The sequence below is a fragment of the Colius striatus genome, chromosome 1, assembly GCF_028858725.1.
Source record: "Colius striatus isolate bColStr4 chromosome 1, bColStr4.1.hap1, whole genome shotgun sequence".
NCBI classification, from domain to species: Eukaryota; Metazoa; Chordata; class Aves; order Coliiformes; family Coliidae; genus Colius; species Colius striatus.
Genome location: NC_084759.1, coordinates 28,285,824 through 28,312,079, shown reverse-complemented (window position 1 = coordinate 28,312,079; position 26,256 = coordinate 28,285,824). Strand labels below are relative to the sequence as shown.

Here is a 26,256-nt window from a genome sequence, read left to right as displayed (position 1 = left end):
TTTCTACAGGTGAGAGCAGGGGTATTTGTCAAGCACATTGAAAGCAGGAAGATTCAGGGGCTTGTACCTTTGGGATTTGTTTAAAAAAAGGACTTACATGAAGCATGGAACAAAAAGCTCACACTCCTCAAAGTCCACAGAAGGTTGCTAATGAACAGGTACAAAAAGAAGTGAATTTTATTTTGTGTAATTTAAATTTATACAACACTTAAATGCAACAGCCCCCCTTTTCAGATCACCTCTGAGGTCACGGAAGAGGGAGCTGTTGCCATTAACCGTTACAAATATTGCTTGTACAGACTACACCGAGCAGAGGTTACAACTCATGAAGGTTTAAACAGAGCTTTACGTGCCCTGGGGCTGGCTAGTTAGTTACCCTTCTCCAAAGCTACATGTATAGGCTTCAGGAAGAGGGTATTTTTGCCCCCCCTTGCTAAGCGTTGACTATGCTGCGTTACTGACACTATTTGCTGGCAGCTGTGCCACTGTAGTAAGAGCTCCATGTGCCCTACCGGCCCAGGGAGCTGATGCTCTCGGGGACGTCAGTCCATGGCTCAGGTCTGACTATTCTCCAGCCCCAAGGGGTACAATGTCACCAGGCAGTGCTGGCACAGACAGCCAGGCTGAGGGGAGGCTCCTTCCTCACAGCCCCACTGCCTCCTTCCGTCGAGAGCTTTGTGGGTTCCACCAGCCACGGGTGCTAAATGTTTCTACAGCAGTTCACTTGTGAGCAGAGAACCTTCTTGTTTTGTTTTCACTGTGGCCTTCCACATCTTGTGGTACGAGAGAGCAGGGAAGTGGTGCTTTGAGCCGCAGAGCCCGGCCGTCCTGCAGCCCCTGCAGACACCGTCACTCACAGACTCGGCTCAGTTCTTAAAGGCTCCGCATTTACTGGCTTTAGCAATGAATTCCTTTAGCAGGGGACCATCCATTTGCCAAAACGCTGTGGTTTGTGTCACTTCTGTCAAATGATTGACACAAAACTTAAAGCAGAATTCTTCCAAGTCCTGAAGAGGGGGGAAAAAAAAAGAAAAGCCGTCTCATGATCTTTGCTTCCAGCACAGCAAGTGCCATTCAGGCACAAATGCCTGTGTGTGCTCTATTTTTGCAGAGAATTCAAACACCCAAGCCCGGAGGCTCTCAATAGTGTTACCCTACACAACTGTTATGTAAATGCAACAGAAAACAGTCATCCTACCCACGTAGTGGGGGGTGCAAAGAGAGGAGTAGCCATAACTCTGCTTCTCACTAGATAGCTGCAGTCCACCAGCTCTTCAAGCTATATATAAATGTATATAAAAGTTCTCTCATCTGAAGTTTCATCTGCATTCACTGATGGCTAATAAAAAACAACACAAATAGGAGACCCTGGGGTAATGAGAAACAACCAAGACAGTGAACCACACAAACTCAGCTCTTTTATTCTGTAATATAAGCTCAAATCTACCCCATAATGTTGCTCAACTTCCTGCTCTGCTCAGGCCCTAACTAAGCCTTGAAGCTGCATGACAGCAGGCTCAAGGCCCCTACGCACTAGGGTGGTTCTGAAGCAAAGCTCAGGCAGAAAGCCTTTCTGGGCACTGCAAACACACTCATCTGGCAAAGCATTTCACAGACATCCCAACCATGATTCCAAAGGAGTGCTGTGGCACAATACAGCACTGCAGTTCTTGCAGAGAGTGGAGTCTACTTGGAAGTGCCTTCTATTTAACAGAGGAGTCTCACAACCCTTATTGCAGCTGCACAACATCAGAAAGGATGTCTAAAACAGACACAGTCTTTGTCAAGACAAGGTTGACTACAGAACACTTCCCACTCGGATTGTTTCTGGCTCCTCTTTTGAGGAGGAAATCTCCTCTTTGTGCTGCAGAGCTAAGGTGGATTCTGCAGCCCTCTGAGAAATCACAGCAGCGTTCTTTCTGTCTCACACTATGTTTGCAGGACTAGTCCAGTACAGGTGGGAACAGGCCCTGCCCCAGCAGCTTGACTCAGCACTGTGGGAAAGCAAAACATGGCTGCAGAGCTCTTCAAAGCCACCTGAGGTATGACAGACATTAACTATTCACGCTTTCACTTCTGGTCAACACTGACAGCTAGAGAAACTATGTGCCACGGGAAGTTCTTGACACAACAATCATGTACAAATACACCCTGGCCTAACACCAGCCATCCAGAAGCTGCAGGTCTTGGCTTGTGTGGCATCTGTGCAACAAAAAAAGACAGGCTTATTAGAACTGAACACCGGTGGCTTGATTTCTTTTAAAGTAACAGAACGACCCCGCATTTTAAACAAAGCTACATCATACACATCACAATGCTTTATTTAAAAACCTATCATACTCCAAGTGAAAGCCACAGAAGCACACAATGAACAGAACTACTGCAGTGGTAGTAGCTTGGGAAAAACTGGAAGGCTGCATGAAAAAGGCTGAACTTGATTTGCAGATGGATGCACTCCCAGCAAACTGTGCTTAGTATGGGCTTCAATGAATAAGACACAAGGCACACCCAAGGATGATTTTAAAGGCTACAATAAGAAGCCAGACCTGACCTGATTCTAGCACTTCAGTTCAGTCACCAAAAGAAAGTACAGGAGAGTTTCATGTTATATAGGTATTTTAAATTGGTGAAGCAGTTTGTTAACTATCATCTTCCAGACACACAGTGCTCAGTGAACTACAGCACCCAAACAATTCCAAGCCCCTATCTAGCACTACTACACAGAAGAAAACTCCCTTTTTACTAAACCTCAGCCCCTCAGTGTCACCCATTCTCTCCTCGAAAGCCTGTGGTTCTAACTTCATTGAGCTCGTGACCTACAGCCAAGGCAAAGTAACTGGGTTTCTGCTGTCTACCCTGTACAACCAGAATCATCCACATACTGAAGACCCATCCTGCAAACAATCTCCTAAGGCCAAAATACAGAAATCTCCCTATTTTCCATAAACTCCCACCGAAGAAGTGGTTATTCACAGCAGAGCTGAAGCCAGAACTGGGACACAAACACGGCCCTTTGGGTAAGGTATATCAAACAAGGGACACACTGCAAGGCTCTGAAATGAGTTAGGACACCTCTCTGCCAGCTGCTGAGTATTAAGCATAAGAAAAAGCAACAAGTTGATTTACTGAGCACCAGAACTACCTTATAAGCTCAAGTAGTAGCTAAAACCTCACCAATGGCAAAGCTGCACACACAATGCAGAGGTGCTATGCCGAACACGAAGAGCCACAGCAAGCCCAGGAACACATCCTGAGCAGCTCCTGAAGCAGCATGGTAGTGATCTAGTAGTGAAGTCAGATGTTAGGCACTAAGGGAGTTTCACCAGCCTTCCTCCCTTTTCACACACAGTTTCTCTGTCTTCATCATTTATTAGGCCCACAAGGCAGTTCATTACCCGTGGAGGCTGACTAGATCTGACTGCAGCTAAACAGGATGCCAAAAAAACCAGCCTCACCCCACCACCAACACAACCCCAAATGCACTCAATCCCCAAACCCACCACTATACAGCATCACACACAACCTTACAAGCAAGTAATGTAAGGCTTACAGGACTGGTTTTTGTTACCCTACAGTTTTTGCTTTGTATTTAAACCCTTCCCTTGTATCACAGTTACTGTTTTCATCTCCAGAAATTTCGTGATACAGGTTTGGAGGTTTTTTTCATTAAATAGCAATTCCTTAAGCTTGGCACAGCAGCATCACCTTTTACCATGAAACTGGGCAATGCAAACACTGACAGACATGGGGCTTAAATCATCCTAAATCATACTTAAACCATACCCGTGTACTGCTTTCAAGCTCCCCAGTACTGGCTTACAGAGAAAAAAAGACACATCTCTCATGGCAAATACAGCTTCTGTAAGTCCCACATTCTCAAATTCTGAAAATGGCAAATAGTATAGTGAGAGAGCGCTCATGTGAAAATACAACAGTCTGCTTTCCTCCATGGTTTAAGTCAGAAAAGAGCCACCTATTTAAGAGATCGAAGTTTAGAAGTTTACCTCTGCATCGTATCTGACAGCAGCAGAGAGCAGTGAAAACGCATTTTCCACAGCAATTCCTCTCTTGATAATGTGTTGACACAGTTTTTTCAGTCTGTTTTCACAGTATGAAGTAGCCAAGTCCAAAAGCCCTGCAATTAAAACACCACTGTTATTTAGCCAGTTGTAAGGAACACCCCTCACCCAACAACTGTTTTTGCTCCTGGGGTGCATCCCTAACTGCCTGTGAGAGTGGAACCGTCACCAACAGTCACTACCACCTCAGCAAAAAGCTACCACAATAAAAATCTGTGCTTGAACACAGCTGGTTCTTTGCTCTGCTCTCCATGTTTCCCCATTAGATCTACTGAGGTCCTTTGATATTATCAAACAACAACTGAATCAATTCAGTCAAATATCCAAGCATTTTAACCCAGAGAAACAGTTTATTTCCCAACCTCAAAAAACCACTCTCTATTTCTAAACATGCACCATTTTCTGCTGTAGTGAGTTTGCTACAACAGTGTTTTACAGACAGCTTAATTAATCACCAATAAAATGCATTACAGACTAGAGCAGAAGCCTGTATTCATACATTTAGTCTCAGTTTCTCTGGATGCTGTCTCTAACAGGAAGGGATCGTAAGCAATACCTATCGCATCTTCAGGCGGAAGGTCAACGCTGTCTGTATACAAGTACTCAAGAAAGGCACGATACACAGGGTAAGAAAACTGGTCTACTTCTATCACTTCCTTCATATCCTCATTCCAGTAGGACTGAAACATGGTTCTGAAGTGTTCACACCTAAGAGACAAAAGACATCATCTGGAATGCTACTGAATGAACATAGGCATGTTACATGACAGTCCCCCCAAAACATCTCCGGGGGCACTCAGTGACACAAACATTTGGCTGTACTCCATCACAGCCCATGGCCCACATTTGGGTTCCTAATACTGTGGGCATTGTTACACATATGCATCAAGGTAAAAACTCTGATCTGTGCTACAGAAACACCTGAACATCCACTGAAATCAGACCAACTTCATGGAATTTATCACCCCAGGAACAACAAACAGGCTCAGTGAAAATTCAACATGGACCACTTTAAGACTGAGTTTACAATCACTTCATGTGAAGTGATTATGAATACACAGATAATATATACTACAGGTTTAGAGGTCCCTCCCTGCCCCTTAATTCCCCCCACCCCCTTAGATGTGATACCAAGAGGTTACTCAGTACAAACATGAGCTGTGAAACATGACCACTACCTGATCTTCAGAACAGCTTTGTGGACATGGATGTACTTTCCATCCACACGGAACTTTAGGTCTGAGGTTTCTGGGCTGTCAAACTCTTTCTTCAGAGACTCTGCTACTGTTAAAAAGTCTTCATGCTCTAAAGAAACAATTTTAAACAAAAATCTTAAGCATTTTAAACAACACACATGACTTACTAAAGCTAGCAACTAAGAGCATATCGGAGAAAACAGGTCAGTATTGGGGCTCCATTGGCTTAAGGAGTGAAATGAGAAGAATGCCATTTTCTTTTGTCAAGGACAGCTCCACATTAGCTATAGGCAGCAGTGGGCAGCAGCTCCCCTTCCACTCACCACACAGAGGCAGAGCAGCATCCAGCAAAGTACCTGGAGAATTCTTCCGGTTCTCTGCCTGGGCATCATCCCTGAAATTGCCATCCTGGGGCTGCTCAGCCTTGCAGCCTGCAAATCAGTCCTTGGGGCCAACCTGCTGACCCTGGCAATGGGAGCCTACAGCACCCTGTATCTGCAGCTTGCTGCAGATACAGGGTGCAATGCTTCAGGTGCACTGGCACAGCCTGATCTGAACCTACAGACTCAGAAAACAAGTTGCCAGCAGGATAGTCTGGATAGTCTGCAGTTGCTTTTGAAGTTCTTTGCCAGGGCTCATTGACACAAACTATCCCTGACACCATTATACTCAGTTTATTAGTTAGCTGCAGTGATACAAAATCCACCAGCAGTGATGTTGAAGAAGAGAGAAAGTAGATACTGTGTACTCGTGACTTCAGCCATTTCGGAAGTGGATTAAAGCTGAGCTACCACAGGTCTCTATTAAGGCCTATGGCACTGCTCACACAGAGGTCTCACTCCATATCTCTAGAAGGCATAAAAGAGTTGCAGCACAAGCTGGCTGAGGCTTGTAGTAAAGCAAGAACTCTGACATTTTACAAAACAGAAGCTTCTGTTGATGCATTTTAAAAGTGTGCTTCAAAACACGTGGCTTCTGAGAAGCAAAGTAGGGAAAAGTGTGCTTCCATCATAAGGGGATGTGGGTCTGCCTCCTGTTCCCCACAGGGCTGCATGTTGTTCATCCCTATACAACCCACAAGTTACTCTTCACCGTTAGGGACAGCTAAATTAGTTAGTATTTTAAAACAGATACTGCTGTAATGAGCTGCTGTAACAGACAAGTCACGTTTGTGCCACAAAAGACCACGAACGCCTCAAATTTACACGGATCATCCACAGAACATGCATCTGACCAGGGCAAACTAAACCACGCTCCAATCCCCTTCCATTCACTCATGTGATCTCTTTCTGGGTCACAAGCTTAGATTAAGCTGATCCAGTAGCTCAACTTTCACTCCAAATGCCTTAAGTTCATTCCTCAAAAAAGGCTGCAGATTCGTACTTCACCACAGACAGTCCTAAGTGATGGATCCATTCTTTTGGCAAAGTTGTAGTCACAAGTGGAAGTATGACAATAACCTTTATGCAGAGTTAGCTCTCACTAAGGAAAACAAAACCCAGAAAAAATACACATTTTAACAAGCACTTTTTTAAACTATGTGAACAAAAAAAGATGGGGAAAGAAAATTGCATATGGAAAACTATTCAAATGCTCCCAGAATTAATCCTTTTCATTTAAATACTCAGTAAGAAGGATTATCAGAATAAGAGAAGAACCTCCAAAGGCTAAGAGGAATTAAAATGCAGGTACAAAACTCAAATACCTTGTTACATTCAGTCTGGGAATACTTCAGAAATATCAAGAACCTGAAGGGTGCCGATAGCAGGGAGATGTCATTTAAACAGCCTTCACTATTAGCAAAGGCAACAGACCAGGAGAAGCAGCAGAACTCCTCCAGAGGCTAGGGCAAGGCTAATACATATCACAGAGGATTAGAGAACAGGGAAAGTGAGAAGTGGGATAAAACAAGCCTTGGATTTACCTAGAGGCAGATCACTCCAAACTAATCTCCTCTCTCTTTAGTAAAAATTTTCCTCTGCAGAGGAGATGCTGTTATCTGGACCTCTGCAAATGGGGCAACATGCTGAATGAGAAGCAGAGATGGAGAAGCTGGGTAAGAACAAAGCCACATGCAAGGATGAAGTCAGAGTCCAGAGAAAGGCTACTTAGGATGTAATCCTTCCAAGAAACCAATTTTGTACAGAGACTAAAACAATTGGGACCCGTTGTCAATATGAAAACAGACTGGATCTCCTACATGATCAGGGGACTGGAACATCTTTCATACAAGGAAAAGCTGCGGGAACTGGGGCTGCTTAGTTCAGAAAAGAGGAGACTGAGGGGAGATCTTATTAACATTTATAAGTATCTAAAGGGTGGGTGTCAGGAGGTTGGGACATCCCTTTTTTCTGTTGCGTCTAACAACAGGACAAGGGGTAATGGGATGAAGCTGGAGCACAAAAAGTTCCACTTAAACATCAGAAAAAACTATTTCACTGTGAGGGTGAGGGAGCCCTGGCACAGGCTGCCCAGAGGGGTTGTGGAGTCTCCTTCCTTGGAGGTCTTCAAGACCCACCTGGACATGTTCCTGTGTGACCTGATCTAGGTGAACCTGCTTCTGCAGAGAGGTTGGACTAGATGATCTCTAAAGGTCCCTTCACAACCCTACCATTCTATGATTCTATGATTCTCAGAACTGAAGTTGCAGATCAAGGATGGAAACAACTTCACATTTTGAACATGAAAATGCCTTCGTCTTTTCGAGGAAGTGCAAGCCGAGTGCTTTATAGCATATTTGGGGTCAAAGAAGAATTAACAGCATGTGAATCAAAGATAATCCAGTGGAAAAGCTTGGGCTTATTTGTTGGTTGCAAAGACCTCATCCCAAAGTGTAATCCAAGGCAGTATAAGAAGAGAGATACAATAAAAAAAATAGGGTCTTGTTTTACAGGGACTATTATTTACAAGTCTGCCTGTCTTTGGGGAAAGTCAGACTAAATGGAGTTGGGAGAAATCCTCTCCCAAAATGAAAACCTGGAATTCTGTTACTTTCCTAACATGGAATGTAAGAGATTTGTTCCTTCACATTCACATTGGATGGGTAAATACCAAGGAGAGAGTTATAGACAGATAGGATTGGGTAACTGGAAGTACCAAGCATTGGGAGAGGTCTTGCAAGTCAGAATAGTTTTAAGAGGAAAAAAAAGTTATATGTAATGATCCAGAAGACCTTCCCCAGTCCCGAGCTTGAGGTCAAACACTTCAGATGTACAAAACACACAATATTTCACAGTGCAACAGTAAAACAGGATTCTCTCCACGTGTACACTGACAAACACCTGATCTTGTAACCCCTATTCTGTATCTTTAGCTGCTGAAGCAGACTGTTTTCTACGGACAAAAAAAACCCAAACCCCCAAACAAACTGGCTATAAGAGGTAGTTTAAATTCTCTTTAAAGCAGGAACCATTCTGCCATGAAAGCAGTATCCTGCAGTCACCATTAATAATGCCCAGAGATGACAGCACCAGCTGCAGCCTGGGAGCTCCTTCTCACTGGTGCTCACCTACTGAGAGCAGGCGCCACATGACAGCAGGGGTAGCAAAGCAAGCAAAGACGTCGTCAGTGCAGGCAAAGTGAGTGAGGTGGGGAAGGATGACGGACTGGCCCCGGCACTGGCCCCACATATACACCTGCCCGCTCTGCGTCTTGGCGGCCGACGTGTGAGCCGAGTGGCAGGCTGCAATCTCCACAACCCTGTGAGCAGAAGAAACCTTGTGAGATACTTGCAGGTATGTACTGTTTGAAAGGATATTTAAAATGACAATGACATTTTCAGATTGCTTGTAGATTTTATTACGATTAGATATTGTTTTAATTCTGTCACTATCATTAGGTGACGTTCCTCCTTTTCTTCCACAACTGTGGGAGAGGGACAAAGAAAAATGAAGTTTTGTTTTTCCCCTTTAAAAGCAACACACATAAGAGATATTCTCAAGAAGAAATGCTCACAGAGCTTATGAAACTTCCAGTTAGGAGACAGGCAGGCAAGTTATACCACTGAGACTTTTGCAGAGCGTTTTTCAGAACTTCTTTCAAACAGATGTTGTAAAAATTCTCACTTTTTGAGATTAAGCTCCCCAGTATTTTTCAATAAATTCTTTATTAAGAAACCCTTCTGCCCCCTTTTTAATCTGCTTTTTGTATGTAGACAGGGATCTGATCTACTGCTTGTATTTCTGACATCTTGTGTTGCTGTTAGTTTCCCTTCCTCAACACTGAAATTCAGCATGAAACATACACTGTCCTTCACGTGAGGAGAGGTGAATACACACACTTAACTCCACATTCTTGAAGAGCTATAGTTGTTTTTTAAATAAAGTCTATCTAGTATTTTCACCCACCTCATGTAGTTCCTTAAAATATTAATGCTGCTAATGAACACTTATCTATTCTGTTCTCCAGTGTTCAGGCAATCCCCGTGTCATCACAACTGAGAAGAATCACACTTCCATTAAAGGATCACACAGACATTTCCAGTGTCTCTGATCACACAATGAGCAAAAACCAAGGGAAGTTCCAGTGTTAGTTCAAAATAAAAGCTCCTGGTTTTTGCTCCATGCTAAAGATGCACCAGAGGATTTCATGCTTTTTTTCCCAGAAACAGATCAACTGGGACAAATAAATGTCTTTCCAAGCAGTCTAAGAATACACACATCAAAACTTTTGCTTCTTTATACAAAAATATCTGTAATTTTTTATCAGATGAAAAACTAATGAGTTGTTTTACACCATTAGCAACTTAAAAAACTCTGTGCAACATCGACTTCTTTCAGCATCTCTGCAGGAGGCACCATTAGGTAACTATGTTAGGGACAGCTTACCTTCCACAATAGCTATCCCACCTTAAGTACATCCTTCCCAAAACATTCTTAACTTAGCAGAACATATTTTTACGGCAGCTATACCTAAGAAGTATAGCAGAACATGTACTGTAACACACATCTAGCACACATATCATATACATACAGGACAAGTTAAGCATACACTCAACATCAAAATTCATGAAGCTGACCTTCACTGCTGTTCCTCCAAGTTAACATAAAGTCTAAAAGTTGCTTACAAGCCATATTGCACTATTCTTCAAGATAGCATCAAATACAGCCTCCAAAGGAAGTGTCACCAGCATTACAAATAAATGACAAAAGAGTTATATAAATGGAAAGACCTCAAGAAGCAGCAGTGATGTGCTTCGTGGGAAATGACAGCTCACTCACTTAATGCACTGTTTCCAAGGGAGCCAAGTCAAGCGAGATGATTAAGTTCAAGTGACTTATCCCTCCCTTAAACTCCAAGCAGAAGTTCTACGGTACGTTCTCCCTCCTTCAGTCATTGACTAAATGCCAGTTTTATTACACTCCCATGCTTGAGTTCACATACAGTTCTAAATGCAACAGTTACCCTTAGTTCACTCCAGAAATAAACTGCTAAGAAACAAAGTTGATCTCTTTGCAAACATAAGCATTTATCTTCCAGTGCTTTTTAAAGCCTATTTCATTTTGCTTTGCTAGTGTCAGTTCCTTCACTGACGAGCCTGCCTCACCTCAGTGGTTTCTATTGTGATGGCTCCTTTCTTCCCCTAACCCCTCATCCCCTTTTTTAAAGCTCTTAAATAAAAAATAAATAAATAAACAAATTAAAAGTTGCAAAGTATTAAGTGCAAGAAATGGAAACAAATAGGAACAGTTCAAAAATGGAGAAGAAAAACAACCACAAGTGTTTCCCTTGTTAAGAGGAGATTACAAATTAAGAGATTTACAGACTAAAGGGTTTCCAAACTGAGCTACATTCATCCATAGGTACACATATTGGCCCAGAGAATGGAACTGAGATACAAGTTTATAAGTGAACAGCAGAAGAACCATCCCAAACACGAGGATGACAAAGGTGCTGAAAGAGGGTAGAGGAAGGTTAAGTTCTTTTACAAGCCTATGAAACTAAGAAACTAGAGCTACTAACTGGCACCACTGATAAAAGCAGTATTGTTTGCTCTTAGCTCTAACAACCTTGCAAATGGAGTTCTGTTTGGTGGTTGGCTATTCTCAGATTTTCATCCTGACATTTCACATCTTACAAAGCTGGTGCTTACTTCTATCCTCTTTTAAAATGTAGGCCTCAAGGCAAGCTTTTAAGCTGTATTATCAAATTCATAGCTCCGAATTTTTAACCAAAAGCACAATATTTGGAATAGTCTAATACTTAGTCACTCTTCATAGAATCACAGAATGGTAGGGTTGGAAGGGACCTCTAGAGATCATCTAGTCCAACCCCCTGCCAAAGAAAGGTTCACCTAGATCAGGTCACACAGGAACGCATCAGGTGGGTTTTGAAATCCTCCAGAGAAGGAGACTCCACACCTCCCTGGGTGTGAAAAACAAAACAAGCCTTCTCGTGAAAGACTCAGGTCAGACTCTGCAGTGAAGCACTTTTATTAAGCGTTCTTGCAAGAGCTGGTGTCCTAGCTAGTAGGCACACCTGACAGGTACAACATTTGGCTTTTTATTCCCTATCCGGGCTGCAGGGTCCCTCCCTTGTTTCCACATTGATTAGGTACTCCAAGATTTACAACTTCTCGAGGCACCTAAAAACCCTCCCCAGAGGATGTCTGGTTTTTGTATCCTATCTTGGATTCCCCCCACAGTCCTAAGATTTAAACTCTAATTAACACTTCAAACAAACAGATGTTAGTTGCTACACAGAAACAGATAACAGTCCCAAGACTAATTCACCAATTTGTTCGCTGATTAATACTATACAGAAACCGATAACAGAAAAAAACCAATTCTTTGTCTTCATTTCTTTTCTAATTCTGCAAAAACAACATCAGCATTTCTCATACTGGGCAGCCTGTGCCAGGGCTCCCTCACAGTAAAATAGTTATTCCTTATGTTTAAATGAAACTTTTTGTGTTCCAGTTTCTTTCCTTTACCCCTTGTCCTGTCACTAGATAAAATAGAAAGAAGTGATGCCCCAACCTCCTAGCATGCACTATTTAGATATTTGTAAATATTAATGAGATCCTCCCCACCTTGTCTCCTCTTCTCTAGACTAAACAGCCCCAGTTCCCGAAGCCTTTCCTCCTATGAAAGGTGTTCCAGTCACCTGATCATCTTGGTGGCCCTACACTGGACTCTCTCCAGAAGTTCTCTGTCCCTCTGAAGCTGGGAAGCCCAAAACTGGACACACTCATCTTTCAGTATACAAAGCATGTTTACTTTCAATAATCACTACAGAGAGCAAAACGGGTTCAGTCTGCAGCAAACAGTTAAGTTACTATCCTTTCCTATGCTTTTAACATTAGGAATAGAAAACCACTCCACCAAGCCCTACACATCCATGCTTCCAGTGCTAGAGATTGCTTTAACACATGCTCAAGACATAGCAATCCAGAAACAAATTTCAGTAAGATTACCTTTCTTTCTCCATCATGATCTGCACCGGGCTTAGCTGGTTACTTTTATTGCCAGTTCCCAGCTGCCCATAAGTGTTAGCTCCCCAGGCATAGAGCAAACCCTCATCTGTTAGTGCTAGTGTGTGCGCATAGCCACAGGCAATCTGTAAGTAAACGTATAAGCATTACTACTAAACAAAACAGAGGCAAGAGACAAAATTATCACACACATTACCTTAGTCTAGCTGATATTAAATACCTCAGCTGTTCTTCATTTACCACTACGATGTGTTACTTCTCAGTACTTCAAGCTAACACTAAGCAGGTTAACTGCAGGTACTGTAAAGTCTCAGCTTCATTAATTTAGCGTTCATTGGTTACTCCTAAATAAGTTACTTTTCCCTAGCCTTTACTTCCAGTCAGTTGCAGACTCTTCACACAAAGAACAGTGAACTTCATCATCACATCTTGTAGCTCTGGAGTACTCTCAGAATTTGACATTTTGAATGGTATACAAACTATGAGGGCTGCAGTTCAGCACCTAACAACCGTTCAATCCAAGTTACTACATGAAATTCTACCCTTGCTTCTGAAGGACTAATTAGAATACTGAAGTGGAATCTACTCTGAGCATCCTGTGCCTTCCATTTCTTGTCTTTGCCAAGTGCATTGCATTCATTCAGCTTTGTAACAAGGATGCAATTTGCAGCAATAGCATAAATTAATTCTGTCTAGTTACACCGTCTAACCTGAAATCATTCATACCACTCACAAAAGCAAGTATTTCACAGCTTATTTGCACTTTTTATAAGCCTGATATCATCTATAGGAACTAAAAAAAAACCCACATAAATCAGTATTCAAACTGTAAAATCTCTAAGCAGGTATGAGATTCCAAAAATACAGTTTTGTTAGCTGTAAGCAACATGAATGCCTTTTTATTTCCATGTCAGACATACCTGGAGCACACACACACCATGTAAGGCTGCCACTCTGCACGGGGTTAGCTGATTACCGTTGTTTCCAAGGCCTAGCTGACCATTACCATTGTAACCCCAGCCATAAACCTGATCACAGGATGAAAACAAAATTAAGCCACTCCTCTGTAGAAGTAGCAAACACTTAAGACTTAGTATCAAGCACAAGATAAAAAATAAATCTTATTAAAAACCTTTATTCTATTTCAAGAGCAAGACAGAGGAGGCTGAAAGATATTAAATATACTGCAACAACTGACTACAGTCAACATTTCAATCCTGCATTTACCTTTTAAAGAATGGTTTAGGTTGGAAGGAACCTTAAAGATCCTCTAGTTCCAACTCCTCCTGCCATGGGTAGGGATGTCTTCCATTACAAGAAGCTTTCTCAAACATTCTAATGTTTTTAAAGTACTATGAATTTTGCAGTAAATTTACAATACACCAAAATCTTTCCCATAGCATCAACATTTGACTTTTACACCTTCTCTTCTCCTTATGATTTTTTCTTTTTTTAAAGAAAACAACAAATTACCTATCCTGACAGTGGGTTAGATATTGGATTAAAACTAAGTCCCCAGTTTAGCTCTAATTTTTCATTTAGTTTTGTTATGATGGGCACATGAAGACACAAATAAGTATAATGAAAGCTCATCTCAGCCTCAGGGATGTTATATTCCCTCCAGTCACCAAGAAAAGCTATGCTCCAGGTTTGGTGAAATGTGTAAAGATTGAGGTTACAGCTCATATAGCACCACAAACTTCTGCGAAACTCAACAGTTGCACAATAAAGCAGCAATGTTCAAAAGCTTGTTTTGGTTTTCTTGCTGACAATTATGCAATGTGTTTAAGAACCAGGACCACTCTACTCTTGCAGAAACAGTAACTATTTAATTGTGCATGCTGTCAAAAAACCTAGTTAAGACATATTTTTTTAAAAATCTATTGAAATATGAAGACAGACATGCTTAATACAACGGTTCAAATTCTTGTAGCTATAGATTCAGTAATAATTATGTCCCAACACAGTCTTTGCTGTAAGAAGGAATATTTAGTGTAAAGATAATCTCCAGCTGTCCTGGTTTTGGCTGGGATAGTTAATTTTCATCCTAGTAGCTAGTACAGGGCTGTGTTTTGGATTTAGTGAGAGAATCATGTTGATTGCAGCAACCGAAACGTCAGTGTACTACACAGTGCTTATCCTAAACTAAGGGTTTTTCACTTTCCCATGCTCTGCTGACAAGTAGGAGCACAAGAAGCTGGGAGGAATCATGGCCAGGACAGCTGACAGCAACTAGCCAAAGGGCTACTACCATGGCCAGCATATTAACTGGGGGGAATTTGGGAAGGACAAATGGCTGCTTGGGTACTGGTCACTGGGGGGTGATCGTGCATCACTTGTTTTTTTTCTTGGGCTTTATTCATCTCTCTTTGTTATAGTCATTTTCTTTACTATTATTATTTTTATTATTATTGTAACTATATTTTATTTTTATTATTTTACTGTTCTTATCTCAACCCACAAGTTTTACTTTTGTCTCAGATTCTTCTCACCTCACTGGGAGGGAGAAGCGAGTCAGTGGCTGTGTGGTGCTCAGCTGATGGAAGCAATTAAACCACACCACCAGTTAATTGCAGTGTTTCCCTTAAACTGGTGTCAGAGAAGGTATCAACATAACTCTAATATAACTCCAGCAATACAAATCTACAACTTGAGCACTCCCTGCCAGCATTTCTCCATTTCCAGACATTAAGCTCGTGAGTTTGGGTAAGAGAGAAGGTGAGAAGGCAGTGATGCTTACCTCGCCGTTGTTCACCACAGCCATGGAGGAGGTCTGACCACAAGCAATGCCAACTATCATTTTACCCTGTAAACAATTTGAAACTTTACGAGGAGTTGGCTGGTTTGCTGTAGATCCAGATCCAACTTGACCACAGTTATTATAGCCCCAAGCATATAGCTGTCCATAAAAAAAACAAACAAAAACCTGCAGTTTACATCTTAGCACGGGTAATGACAGCAATCAATTATAATCTTACTGCAGTCAGCATCAGATTGGCTCAAATATTCTATTTAATGAGCTAAAATGCATTACTTTTCAACAGCTAAAAAACCTAACAGCAACAGGACTGATCTAGCAAATATGAACCTAGCACTTTTTTTTTTGCTTCTTGCTATAGAATCAGAGCATCTGACTACAATAGGAAACAAAAGGAACATATTTCCATATTAAATAGAAGTCAGGCTACAACACAAAGAGCATAGTGAGTGGACCATCTATACTTCCATGATGTTGCAAAAAGGAATCCAAAACAGAATGTTGTCTCCCAGATAAGCTGAACTCCCCAGTTAACAGCTCTTTAGTTTTCCTTGTATTTCCTCTAAACCAGGTTATTGCTGGACACTCATTATACCTCTTGTATATCTTTTAAGAGCCATGAAAAGAGACAGCTCTGTCAGCCCGAGTTCCACGGTTGCAAGGCTCTCTTACACAATGGCATTAGCAAAAAGGCACCGTATCTCTGACAGTTCAAACTTTGCCAGTAGTGAACTATAAATAATAAAACCAGAAATACTGGTTCCTTTCATCTAGAAGTCCAGAAGACTGGGAAGTACTTTGCCATTAAAAAAAAAAAAGTTTTATAGTTTTGGTCCCTTCCATTTTTATTAGGTGTGTGCACACTCATAGCTTGGCATCAAACTACTTCTGATGGCTCATTCTCTGGTGCTTCATCCTGTCAGAAAATTTGGCCTCTTGGAAGCACTCAGCCACAGACACACTAGCCAATAAAACACACTGACAGACACCCTAATGTGAAGCCCGCACATCCTTTGGCACCAGAGGCTGTCTGTTTACTGCAACATCAAACCACAACTCAGACATTAGAGACAAACATCTCCTCACCACAGAAATGAACCCCAAACAAAAACAAACCAAAACCCCAAAACACTAAAGACAAGAACAAAAAAAGTCCCATCAACGCAAGTCATTTACCATGTTTAACAAACAAAACAAAGCATCAGTCTTTCAGCATTTGCTTTTTGCTACTTCTGTTTGCTGGACCCTTAATTCCTACTGAATATTTGAAGGTGCTCTATAAAATACCTTAATTTCAACAGAAAAAAAATTGAGGTAGAGCATCTGAGAAGATAGATCCAAATGCCAAAAAGCTAATCAGTTTTGTCTCTCAGAGAAGCACAAATGTCTGTAGTCCCTTCAGTCTATCTTTAAAAGACCTTTTTCTATTTGCCCTGTATCAAAATTGCACTGAGCCAACTGTACAAAGCAATTACACCAAGTATTTCCACTAATAATTCCAACTTCAATGACTTCCTGAAACTGCAGATCTATCAAGTCATGTGGGGTTTTGCAGTCAAATTTTTCTGGAAATAAAACTCTACATAACACATTTTATTGCTTTCAGTGTAATCAGTTCTGGTTCAGATAATGCCTCTGAGCACAGACAGACTCAGCTGCTGCAAGGTACGCCAGGGATGGATTTATAGTACATTAACTAGCCACAATGGCAAGCAAGCTGCAAATACCAACTCCATGGTAAATACAAAGACATTTCCCACCTCCATTGAGATTTCAAGCATGTTACATTTACTACAAGAGACAGCACAGCCATCATAGGCAGCTACCACCCAGCAGCTGGCACCACTAGTTTAAGAAACACATGAACATCCTCTCCTTTCTGCACAGACACCAAATTATATGCTTTAATCAGAGTTGAACATGACAGCATAATGATCTTTCTTAAGTGTAGGCCCTCCTCTCAGAAATAATACTCACCACTTAATTTAACCCAACATCTCCTCCCTAACCCTCAAAATACTGACTTGCTACCTTGTATTACTCTTGTGCTATGACTCCCTCCTAAACCATAAGACATGCTCAGATTAGCAGGATGAAAACAACTGCAGTTTCCATGTTCATTGTTAGGAAGGTTTCACAAATTAGAACTCTTTTTTTACTCAAGCAGAGCTGAAACCAGGCTTTCCTCTGTGCAGTAACATGCAAATCAGATCCTAACTGGAAACTAATTGTAGGTGTTTCCCATGACATATAGCCTTAAGCCACACAAAGGAGCGTAAAGCAGACTTGGATATAAACCAAGCGCTCTTTCATTAGCTACACACAAAGGTATTCAGAGGTGTGCAGAGCAACATTGCTTCACATTACCACTGTGGAAATCGTGAGACTGAACGCTAAGCAGCAAGTAAAAGCAACTGGATATGCCCCTTAAAGAACACAACTGCAGGCAAATAACAAGGACATCTTTTGCACCTTGCAAACCATTATTTGACCTGTAAGAGGCACAGCTTTCTGGTCTCATCCCTCTCAGACATACAAAAAAATGAAAGACACTAAAGTTTACTAAGCTTTTATTCCCTTGTTTTTGTGTTTGAGTTTTTGGGGTTTGAGTTGTTCTCACATCTGCTCTGAAGAAAAGGACACTCTTGTTTGAGATAGGAGGAGAAAAGGTTATGTTGAAATACACTGTAGAGAAAGACAACATTTTAGGCTGCAAGGTCACTCACACTATTCACTTCAAGGAGATAAAGAGACTTGAACAGGTTTCAACTTACATCCCCATCCAATGACAATGCCATGGAATGATGAGAGCCACAAGCTACTTCCACCACTTTCTTCATTAACATATTTGTGCAAACTTGGACAGGAGTCATGCCCTGATTTGTTGTGCCATTCCCAAGCTGGCTGTAACCATTATGTCCCCATGCATACACTTCACCATCTGTAAAAATATTTCAGTTTGTGATAAAAACCAACAAAAATTCCCAGCAAGTTCAAACAGAGGGAATTCTAAAAAACTAGTAAATGAAACATAGAAGTGAAAGGGCATTAACAAAGAACTACCTTTACACTAAAAAATGATGTACTTTGCATACAACTGTTTTACACACAACTGCTTCACACACATATATCACAGTATAACCTCTAGATTTCTTGCAGAAATACATGCAAAGTGCACAGGTGAGACTGAGTATGTCATAAGTGACAGTGAAATCCTGCAGTCCCAATGAAATGGAAATGTAAACTTACCTTACCTATTACACATTACTTTTAGCTGCACTTAACATCAGTGAGAACCCCTCAGTGTACATTACCCGATTAATAAGTTAATACAATTACACCTTAATCCATTCTTGTTAAATCCAAGTGGAACTTCAAATCTGTAAACTTCTGTTTCTATACTAAATGTTAATTTTCTACCTTCAGTGCAAAGTACAACATGGGGTCCACTTCCATAACTGAGACTGGAAATCTTCTTTCCACATAAGGCTTCTAATTTCTTTGGTACTATTGTGCTCTGATTATCTCCAGTTCCCAAACAATTACTGCAATTCAGTCCAAAAACAAATACCTGAAAAACAGAGGAATATTCACCTTATGTGATTTATACTCAGGTATGCATGGATGTGGTAATGTCCAGATCTTCACAAAACCAGGACAGAGTTTTGCCATGGACTCTCAAGGGCCAGAGACTTCCCTCATGAAAGTTAACAAGCTCAAGAGTCAGCATGGGCAGACTTTGGAAGTTAACTGATGAATCAGTTTAGGATCAACCAAGATGATCAGCAGACTGGAGCATCTTTCTTATGAGGAAAGGCTGCGGGAACTGGGACTGTTTAGACTAGAGGAGACTGAGGGGGGGATCTCATTAATATTTACAAAAGTCTTATTCAACACCTTCATCAATGACTTGGAACGGCAGGGGTTGGAAGGGACCTCTAGAGATTATCTAGTCCAATTCTCCTGCTAAAGCTAATTTGAGTGGAACCCCCCTGCTAATGTATGAGTGGACTCTGAAAATGACTAATTGTAGAGCGTATGTTAACTTCATTACAGCCTTACCTCATCGTTGTGTGTGATGTATATAGCTTCATTGGCTGATGTACCAAACACACATGCTTTCCGAATAGATGCTACTTCTTGAGGTGACAGTAAGGTAAATATTGGCCATTTGCCTACATCCACCATGATGCTGCTGTGTGTCATGATGTTTCTACAAGTAAGACAACATTGCTGTAAGAAAAAACAAAAGCATATTAAGAAGTTTACTGTGCACTTCATCAACAGGCAAAAAGATAATTCCCTTTAAGTGAAAGACATGTTGTGTCTCAAAGTGAAACATTCTATTCTACATGAAGTATGTAATTACATTTCCAAATATTAAGGTGAACAAGTAGCAAATCGCTGGCAGGACTTAATAAATGTTCTGTTTTCAGCTGGGATAGAGCTAAATTTCTCCCTAGTAGCTGGCAAAGGGCTGTGTTTTGGATTGAGTGGGACAATAAGGCAGGTAACACACTGACATTTTAGTTTTTGCTAACTAGCATTTATCTTAAGCGTCTATCTTTTCAGTTCCTCATGCTCTGCCTGTGAGGAGATGCACAACAAGCTGGGAGGAAGCATGGCCAAGACAGCTGACCTGAACTTGCTAAAGGGCTGTTCCATACCATAGGACATCATGCTCAGTACAGAAACTGTGGGGAGCTGGTGGGGACGGGCAGATCACTGCTGGGGCGCCACTTGTCTTTTCTTGCATTTTATTTCTCTCTCTCTTTGTTATATTCCTTTTCATTTTTGTTATTATTATTTATCATTGTTAGTTGTTGTATTTTATTTCATTTCTGTTATTACACTGTTCTTTTCTCAACCCATGAGGGTTTTTTTTTTGTTCCTAATTTTCCTCTCAATCTCACCGGGGGGCAGGGAGGGGAAAAGTCAGTGAGTAGCTGCACAGTGCTTAGTTGCTGGCTGGTGTTAAACCATGACACTGGATATTTAAATGAACTGCATTCAGTACAGCTCGTTCTACAAGCAAACTTACCAAAAGTTTGTGATCTAGCAAATATCCACCAGTGGCAGAGTGGCTTTGAGGAAATTTTCAGGGGGAATTTCATTTATAATTCCCACTTTTAAAATTTTCAGTTGTGAAATCTTTTTGTAGACTTACAACTTAGATATGCCATGTAGGCAAGATGTTGGTGTATATACGAAACTTGCAAACAAACAAACAAAAAAGCTGGGTCTGTTGAGCATATGACCCAAATCTACCATCTCTTGCATAATCAAAAGCTGTTATTATGGTCAAAAACTGTTTGTCAAAGCATAAATGTCTGAAATAAACTCATAAGTTTGTACAATTAGGCACTGAAAGACATCAGAAAAAAAAAAAGTTATTAGTAAAACTGTCATAGTCTGTTACTTGGAAACAAGCTGGATCACATTAAAAGCTCAAAACATGACTGACTCAGTGAACACAGATGTATATGTTCCATCCTTCCACAATGCTCCCTCTTTCTTGTTTCCTCAGGACAATTGTACTAGCTCAAGAACAAAACTGACAGCACAAACATACAGAGCTTATCTAGGCCTTCAACCCTCTGCATAAAATTGTAACACTCCGAAGGGATTCTGCCACTGACAATCTATGATCCATGCTCAGGAGTATCAGCAAGTTTTGTGAAATCTGAAAAGCATGAGGTTGAGAATTCCACAGAACATCAGTAAAGTGATACAAATCACAATACACAATTTTAAAAAACCCAAACAACAAAAATTCAAACAAACCTACAAACACCAAAAAAACCAAAACAAATAGAACCCTGCTAAGGAATCATTCAATGGGAAGGTAAGAGAGAAATGGGAAAGAAGCTGTAACACAAACAGTTCCATTTAAACATAAGGCAAAGTTGTTTTACTGTGAATGTGAGGGAGCCCTGCCACAGGCTGTCCAGGGAGGGTGTGGAGTCTCCTTCTCCAGAGGTTTTCAAAACCTGCCTGGACACGTTCCTGTGTGATCTGATCTAGGTGGACCTGCTTTGGCAGAGGGTTTGGACTGGATGATCTCTAAGTTCCCTTGCAAACCCTACCATTCTATGATTCTATGAAATGCAGTCTCCATCTAGATGTCATCTTCTAATCAACATATAGTTCCTTGTCAGTTGTTCGCTCCAGTCCTATCTCAGCCCCCTAATTTTTGCTCTGTGGCTTTCAAGTGTTAAGTATGGACAACAGTGAGAACACAACAGAGCCTCTTTCCTCTGTTTCTTGCTTGCTTCTCAAAACTGTGCTGACAATCAAGACATGACTTCAGAAAGCTACTCAAGACCAGGAGTCAGTTCTAACACATAGGTTGTTCAGTGCAGATCTTTCTTGGAAGGAGGTAGCTTATTATTACACAAAAAGTTTGAAAAACACTGAGGTCACAGTGGAAGCATATGTACAAAAAAACCCCAAAACACAAAGCCCAGACTTGTCTGCTCATTAGATTTCATAACCTTGCTCCAACAAACTCAGATCTGCTCTACAGGCCTCTCACTAAGCCTGACTTCCCTCTGTATTTTGCATTTGAAGCAAGCCTTGAAAACACCTGAAGGCTCCAGATGGCACATTCATAACAAAATCATTTGTAGAACAGCGTTTGAAAGTCTACCTGATGGCAAGACCAGAGTGCATTCTACACAGCTAAACAGATTTGAATGCATTTAAGCCTTCTTAATTTCTAGTCCAGTTATACGCTGAGGCTAGTTAGCTGCTAAGATTTGTTACCTCACTTTGGCAAATCTGTTAACATACGACACTTTCAATCAATTACAAGGAGACGGCGATGACTTGTTCTTTTGAGCAGACCCAGCAATTGCCTCATATAGTATACAACTGACAACACACAATTGTGTCAAACTGGCCATTAAGAAAAATAGTTTCTTCACTGAAGTTCTTCCCACGTCTGAAATTGACACATCCTGTCAATTTAAGATAGGAAGACAAAATGTTATTTTGATGGAGAAGGTGCTAGTGAATTAACAAGTTTTACCTATTCTACTCTAAAAGCAACCAGTTTAAAAAGTGCTACTGTACCTTTCCCTTTCTGGATCTGTGCACTAGGTTTTTAATCCGCTTGCCTTTTTTCACCACTGTATGACTCAGTTAACCACTCCCATTAGACACAAACTTCCCCAAGAGCTTCCAAAACCTACACCAGTTATAGTGCATTTCCCATACCTCAAAGCTCAACAAAGACCTCCAAACAACAGAAAATATCTTTTGCCTTTCAAATAGCACATACCATTTATCTCTGTGATGATTTTGGCTAGGATAGGTTAATCTTCACGGGAGCCAGTATGGGACTCTGTTTTGGATTTGTGCTGAAAACAGCATTGGTAACACGGGGATATTTTCGTTACTGCTAGCTAAGCCTTGCTACAACAGCCTGGTTGAGGAGGCTGCAGTCATGCCATTGCAAGCAGTGGCACAGACATAGAGTGTCCTTCACTCACCCTTCCTGTACTGCATCAGTAAGAGTGTTTACTTCTGATAATGATGTAGAGGGCTGGACCCCACTACGTTACGTATTACGTATCAACTGTGCCTTCGCTCAAAGTTTGTCAGTGCAACCTAAGAACAAACGTACCGAAGTAATGAAGTTACTTTAATGTGTATGCAAACAGTTGCCTCAATATATTAGCTCTCAAGCTATTGTTTAGATTCTGTATGATGCATGGCAGCAGCAGACCAAAGGAGTACCTGTCATTTACGTATCAACATGTTGATTTTAAGGGAATTGCAATTAAAAGCCTTCTCAGTATAAAAGTTGTAAGCTGAAACCTGGTGCTCCAGTGGACAGCTGCTTTCAGAAACACTGTATGTCACTGCTTTTAACTGTCTTTTAACTTCTGTTGCATGACTCGGTGATGAACTACTACTAAATTCTGTGTAGCTGTATTTGTGCTGCAGCAGTAACCAGCAGAGGGAGCTTGGAACAACAGCATTTCTGCCTGCTTTGACATCTTTGGAATCATATGATGGTACCGATATATAAAGAGGAACAGAAAAAAACACGATTCTTTGCATTTCAGTGATGTTAAATAAGAAAGGAAGGATGACTTTTAGAGGAGGAAAGTGAACTGGCCACATGTTGTGGTAAAAAAGAAACTGAACTCTGTTAGGGAAAAAGCCCTGCTCACAACATCAAAAAGCCACATTTTCAGAGCCTCAAGGTCTTCAAAAATATCTGTGCTAAACTGCTGTCAACTTCTCACTAATTTGCTTTCTGAAGAAAAATTATGCAGTGATATTGGTAAGGAAGCACAACCCCATAAAGAGTGTTTACCTAAAATCAGTTAACAAAACATTTCGTAAAGTTCTATAGAGTCTGTAGTTCAGCTAAACAAATCCATGCTACAGAGAACAATAGGCTAACATAACATCCTACCGGGAAAACAGTACCAATTGTCACCACAAGAAAAAAATACATAGTTAAGTACTCAAAGATTATCCCTGCATTAGTGAAGCCCATTTGAACACAATTGCGTGTTTGTTTGGTTCACTCTTTCCTCAGGCTCCAACGTTGCAATTTATTCTAGCTGAGCAGATTTACTCCTGCACAGAAAGAAACTGAAGGCTCAGGTCTCCATTTCTCCTAATTATCTGTGGGAATTGTAAATGGCAGTGAGAACACAAGAGCTGGGACATCTGGCTTTACAGCAACAAAAAATGACTGGTGCATCTATCCTTTTTTTTAAGCACACATCAACAAAGACAGAGTCAAATCCTAGACATAAACTGGAGAATACATGGGGAAGATTAGTGTTACTTTTGTTCCTTTAATCTCATATTTCAGTATCAGGGAAACAAAACATCCTATCGACATTAATCAGATGTGTGAACCAAGGGATTTCATTGCAGCTTTCTCCCTGCCAACAAGAAGACACTGCACTGCCTGAAATCATGTGCCTTAACTTACTTTCCTTAGACCTTTCAAAAGGCAAGATTTGTATTACAAAATCCATGCGTTCAACCCTCCCCATGATTTTTTTTATGTATTTTATAAGCAATACAGGGAAAAAAACCACCCTGGTGATCTAAAAACTGATAACCAGACCTTCTATTTGCTTTAAGTACACAGCTGAAAGAGATAGAGGCAAGCACAGGAATACTGCTGAACATAAGACCGTTTAAGCCATAGGAAAAAACTTTAGTAGGATGACAGTTACCCACACACTGCAACAAAGCTGTAATTCCGATCACACTGTGCCCCCTTTTTTTTTCAAAGCTGAGCCATTACTGCAACTTACTGACGCTATTTAGTCAAGACAAGACATCTTCTAAAGCAATACCTATATTTCAATACGATGCATACAGAGATTGGCATTCACAGGAAAACATCCATATTAAGGCTTTAAAGAATTATTGCATCGTCCAAACACCGTTTTTCCTAAAAAACTTTGTGCTCCAAATGCATTTCCATTTATGAGGTTTATTATCTGTTTCCTAACTCCACTCCTTATTTTAACGATTAAGGCACATTTTACCCTTCCTCAGCAGATGACGTGTTTCCTGACAGAGGTCGCTTAAACCGTCTAAACTAGAACTCTGAAAGCTGCTTTTAAAATAGCAAATATTCCCTTCATAGTTAATTTAGAAGAACGGAGCTGAAAACGGAATAAACACTGATCACTCATTTAAAGCCCAGGGAGAAGAATAATACGTTGCCGTGGGCCCTGCTTTTTCAGTACGTCAGATCTCAGCCTTCAGGAAGCTGGTAACAAAGGGAAAGATGAACCGAAGCACCACGAACCAGAAAAACCCCCCCTGCAAGAACAGCCTGCGAGCTACGCCAAGCAGGAAGACAGACCTCGGTGGGAGAAATTCATAGGCGGACCAAGAGAACGCCTCGCCAACTCGCTCGGATGAGGAGCCCAAGCCCCGCTTAGGGGCGAAGGACCCCTCTCTCCGGGCGGTTGTCAGCATCCTTACGCGCCCGCCCGCTGCCGCCAACCCTCAGCCCTCACAGCGCCCTAACGGCAGCGCCGGGGCCGGCGGGAGCCCGCGGCCCCGCGCAGGGGACGCCCACCTTGGCGCCCACCCCGACCCCGCTACCGCCCCAAGCGCCCCTCACCCGGCCGCTGCCGCATCCCCCGCCAAGCTCTCACGGCCGTTCGGCGCGGTGCGCTGGGCGCTGCGCCCGAGGCCGCGGCTGCCGTCAGGACCGCGGCTGCCGTCCGTTGCCTGAGGCTCAGCGCGCGCCAGCCCGCGCACGTGACACCGCCGGGATTGGGGGGGGGGGGAGGGGCCGGGCAGCTGCGCGTCACGTGACACCGAGCCCCGGGCACGGGGCGGGAGGGAGCGCTCCTCCCGGCCCCTGGCGGCTCGCGCGCGCCGTCACGCGCCCGGCGGTTCGGGGCTGTCCCCTTTCCTCACTGCCCAGTGGACGCGGCGAGCGCGGCCACGTGACGCGCGCCGCCGGGCCGCGCTCCTCCCGCGGGGCCGCTCCGCGTCTCGTGCCCTCCGCGCCGCCGCGCAGCCTCGGGCCCGGAGGCTGGTCCCTGCGGGGGCTGGTGGGAGGCCCCGCTGCGGGGCGGGCGGCAGCGGGGGTACGCCGGCGGGCCCCGGAGCGCCCGGCGGGTGTGAAGCGCAGGGGAAGGTCAGGTGGGGTTGCAGCCTGTCCTCAGCCGTTCTGCCCTGCCCTGGCCTGGCCGCAAAACCTCGTAGGCTTGTGACAGCATCCGTGCTGGTTATACTTAAGGCTAGGGCACGTAATGTGTAAAACCAGCTGGATCCCGGCGATAGAGATAA

At 42.2% G+C, this 26,256-nt stretch overlaps 1 protein-coding gene across 3 annotated transcripts; it reads right to left on the bottom strand.

Annotated features, from left to right (window-relative positions):
• Window positions 1-159: 159 nt before the first annotated feature.
• RCBTB1 (RCC1 and BTB domain containing protein 1) lies at window positions 160-25,704 on the bottom strand. 3 transcript variants are annotated; one of them, XR_009818576.1, is made up of 13 exons: window positions 25,580-25,704; window positions 19,528-19,698; window positions 18,886-19,036; window positions 18,240-18,406; window positions 15,448-15,606; window positions 13,628-13,735; window positions 12,690-12,832; window positions 8,784-8,974; window positions 5,258-5,384; window positions 4,636-4,787; window positions 4,005-4,135; window positions 3,784-3,883; window positions 919-1,007 (listed from the first exon to the last, which is right to left on the bottom strand). XR_009818576.1 is itself a non-coding variant. In XM_061994434.1 (12 exons), the coding sequence occupies exons 2-12, from the start codon at window positions 19,669-19,671 to the stop codon at window positions 867-869; spliced, it is 1,614 nt and encodes a 537-aa protein (XP_061850418.1). In that variant the 5' UTR covers window positions 19,672-19,698; window positions 25,580-25,704; the 3' UTR covers window positions 160-866. The 3 variants fall into 3 exon arrangements, 2 of the variants coding, with proteins under 2 accessions (XP_061850418.1, XP_061850432.1); XM_061994434.1 differs by lacking the exon at window positions 3,784-3,883 and having other exon boundaries at window positions 160-1,007; XM_061994448.1 differs by lacking the exons at window positions 3,784-3,883; window positions 18,886-19,036; window positions 25,580-25,704 and having other exon boundaries at window positions 160-1,007; window positions 19,528-19,609.
• Window positions 25,705-26,256: the final 552 nt, after the last annotated feature.

Excerpts from the sequence above, each read along its gene's own strand:
- RCBTB1 (XM_061994434.1), bottom strand. The coding sequence starts at position 19,671 with ATGACACACAGCAGCATCATGGTGGATGTAGGCAAATGGCCAATATTT. Across the intron at positions 18,407-18,885 it reads TGTTGTACTTTGCACTGAAG|ATGGTGAAGTGTATGCATGG; the intron begins GTAGAAAATTAA and ends ATATTTTTACAG. Across the intron at positions 15,607-18,239 it reads CATTGTCATTGGATGGGGAT|CTATATGCTTGGGGCTATAA; the intron begins GTAAGTTGAAAC and ends TTTTATGGACAG.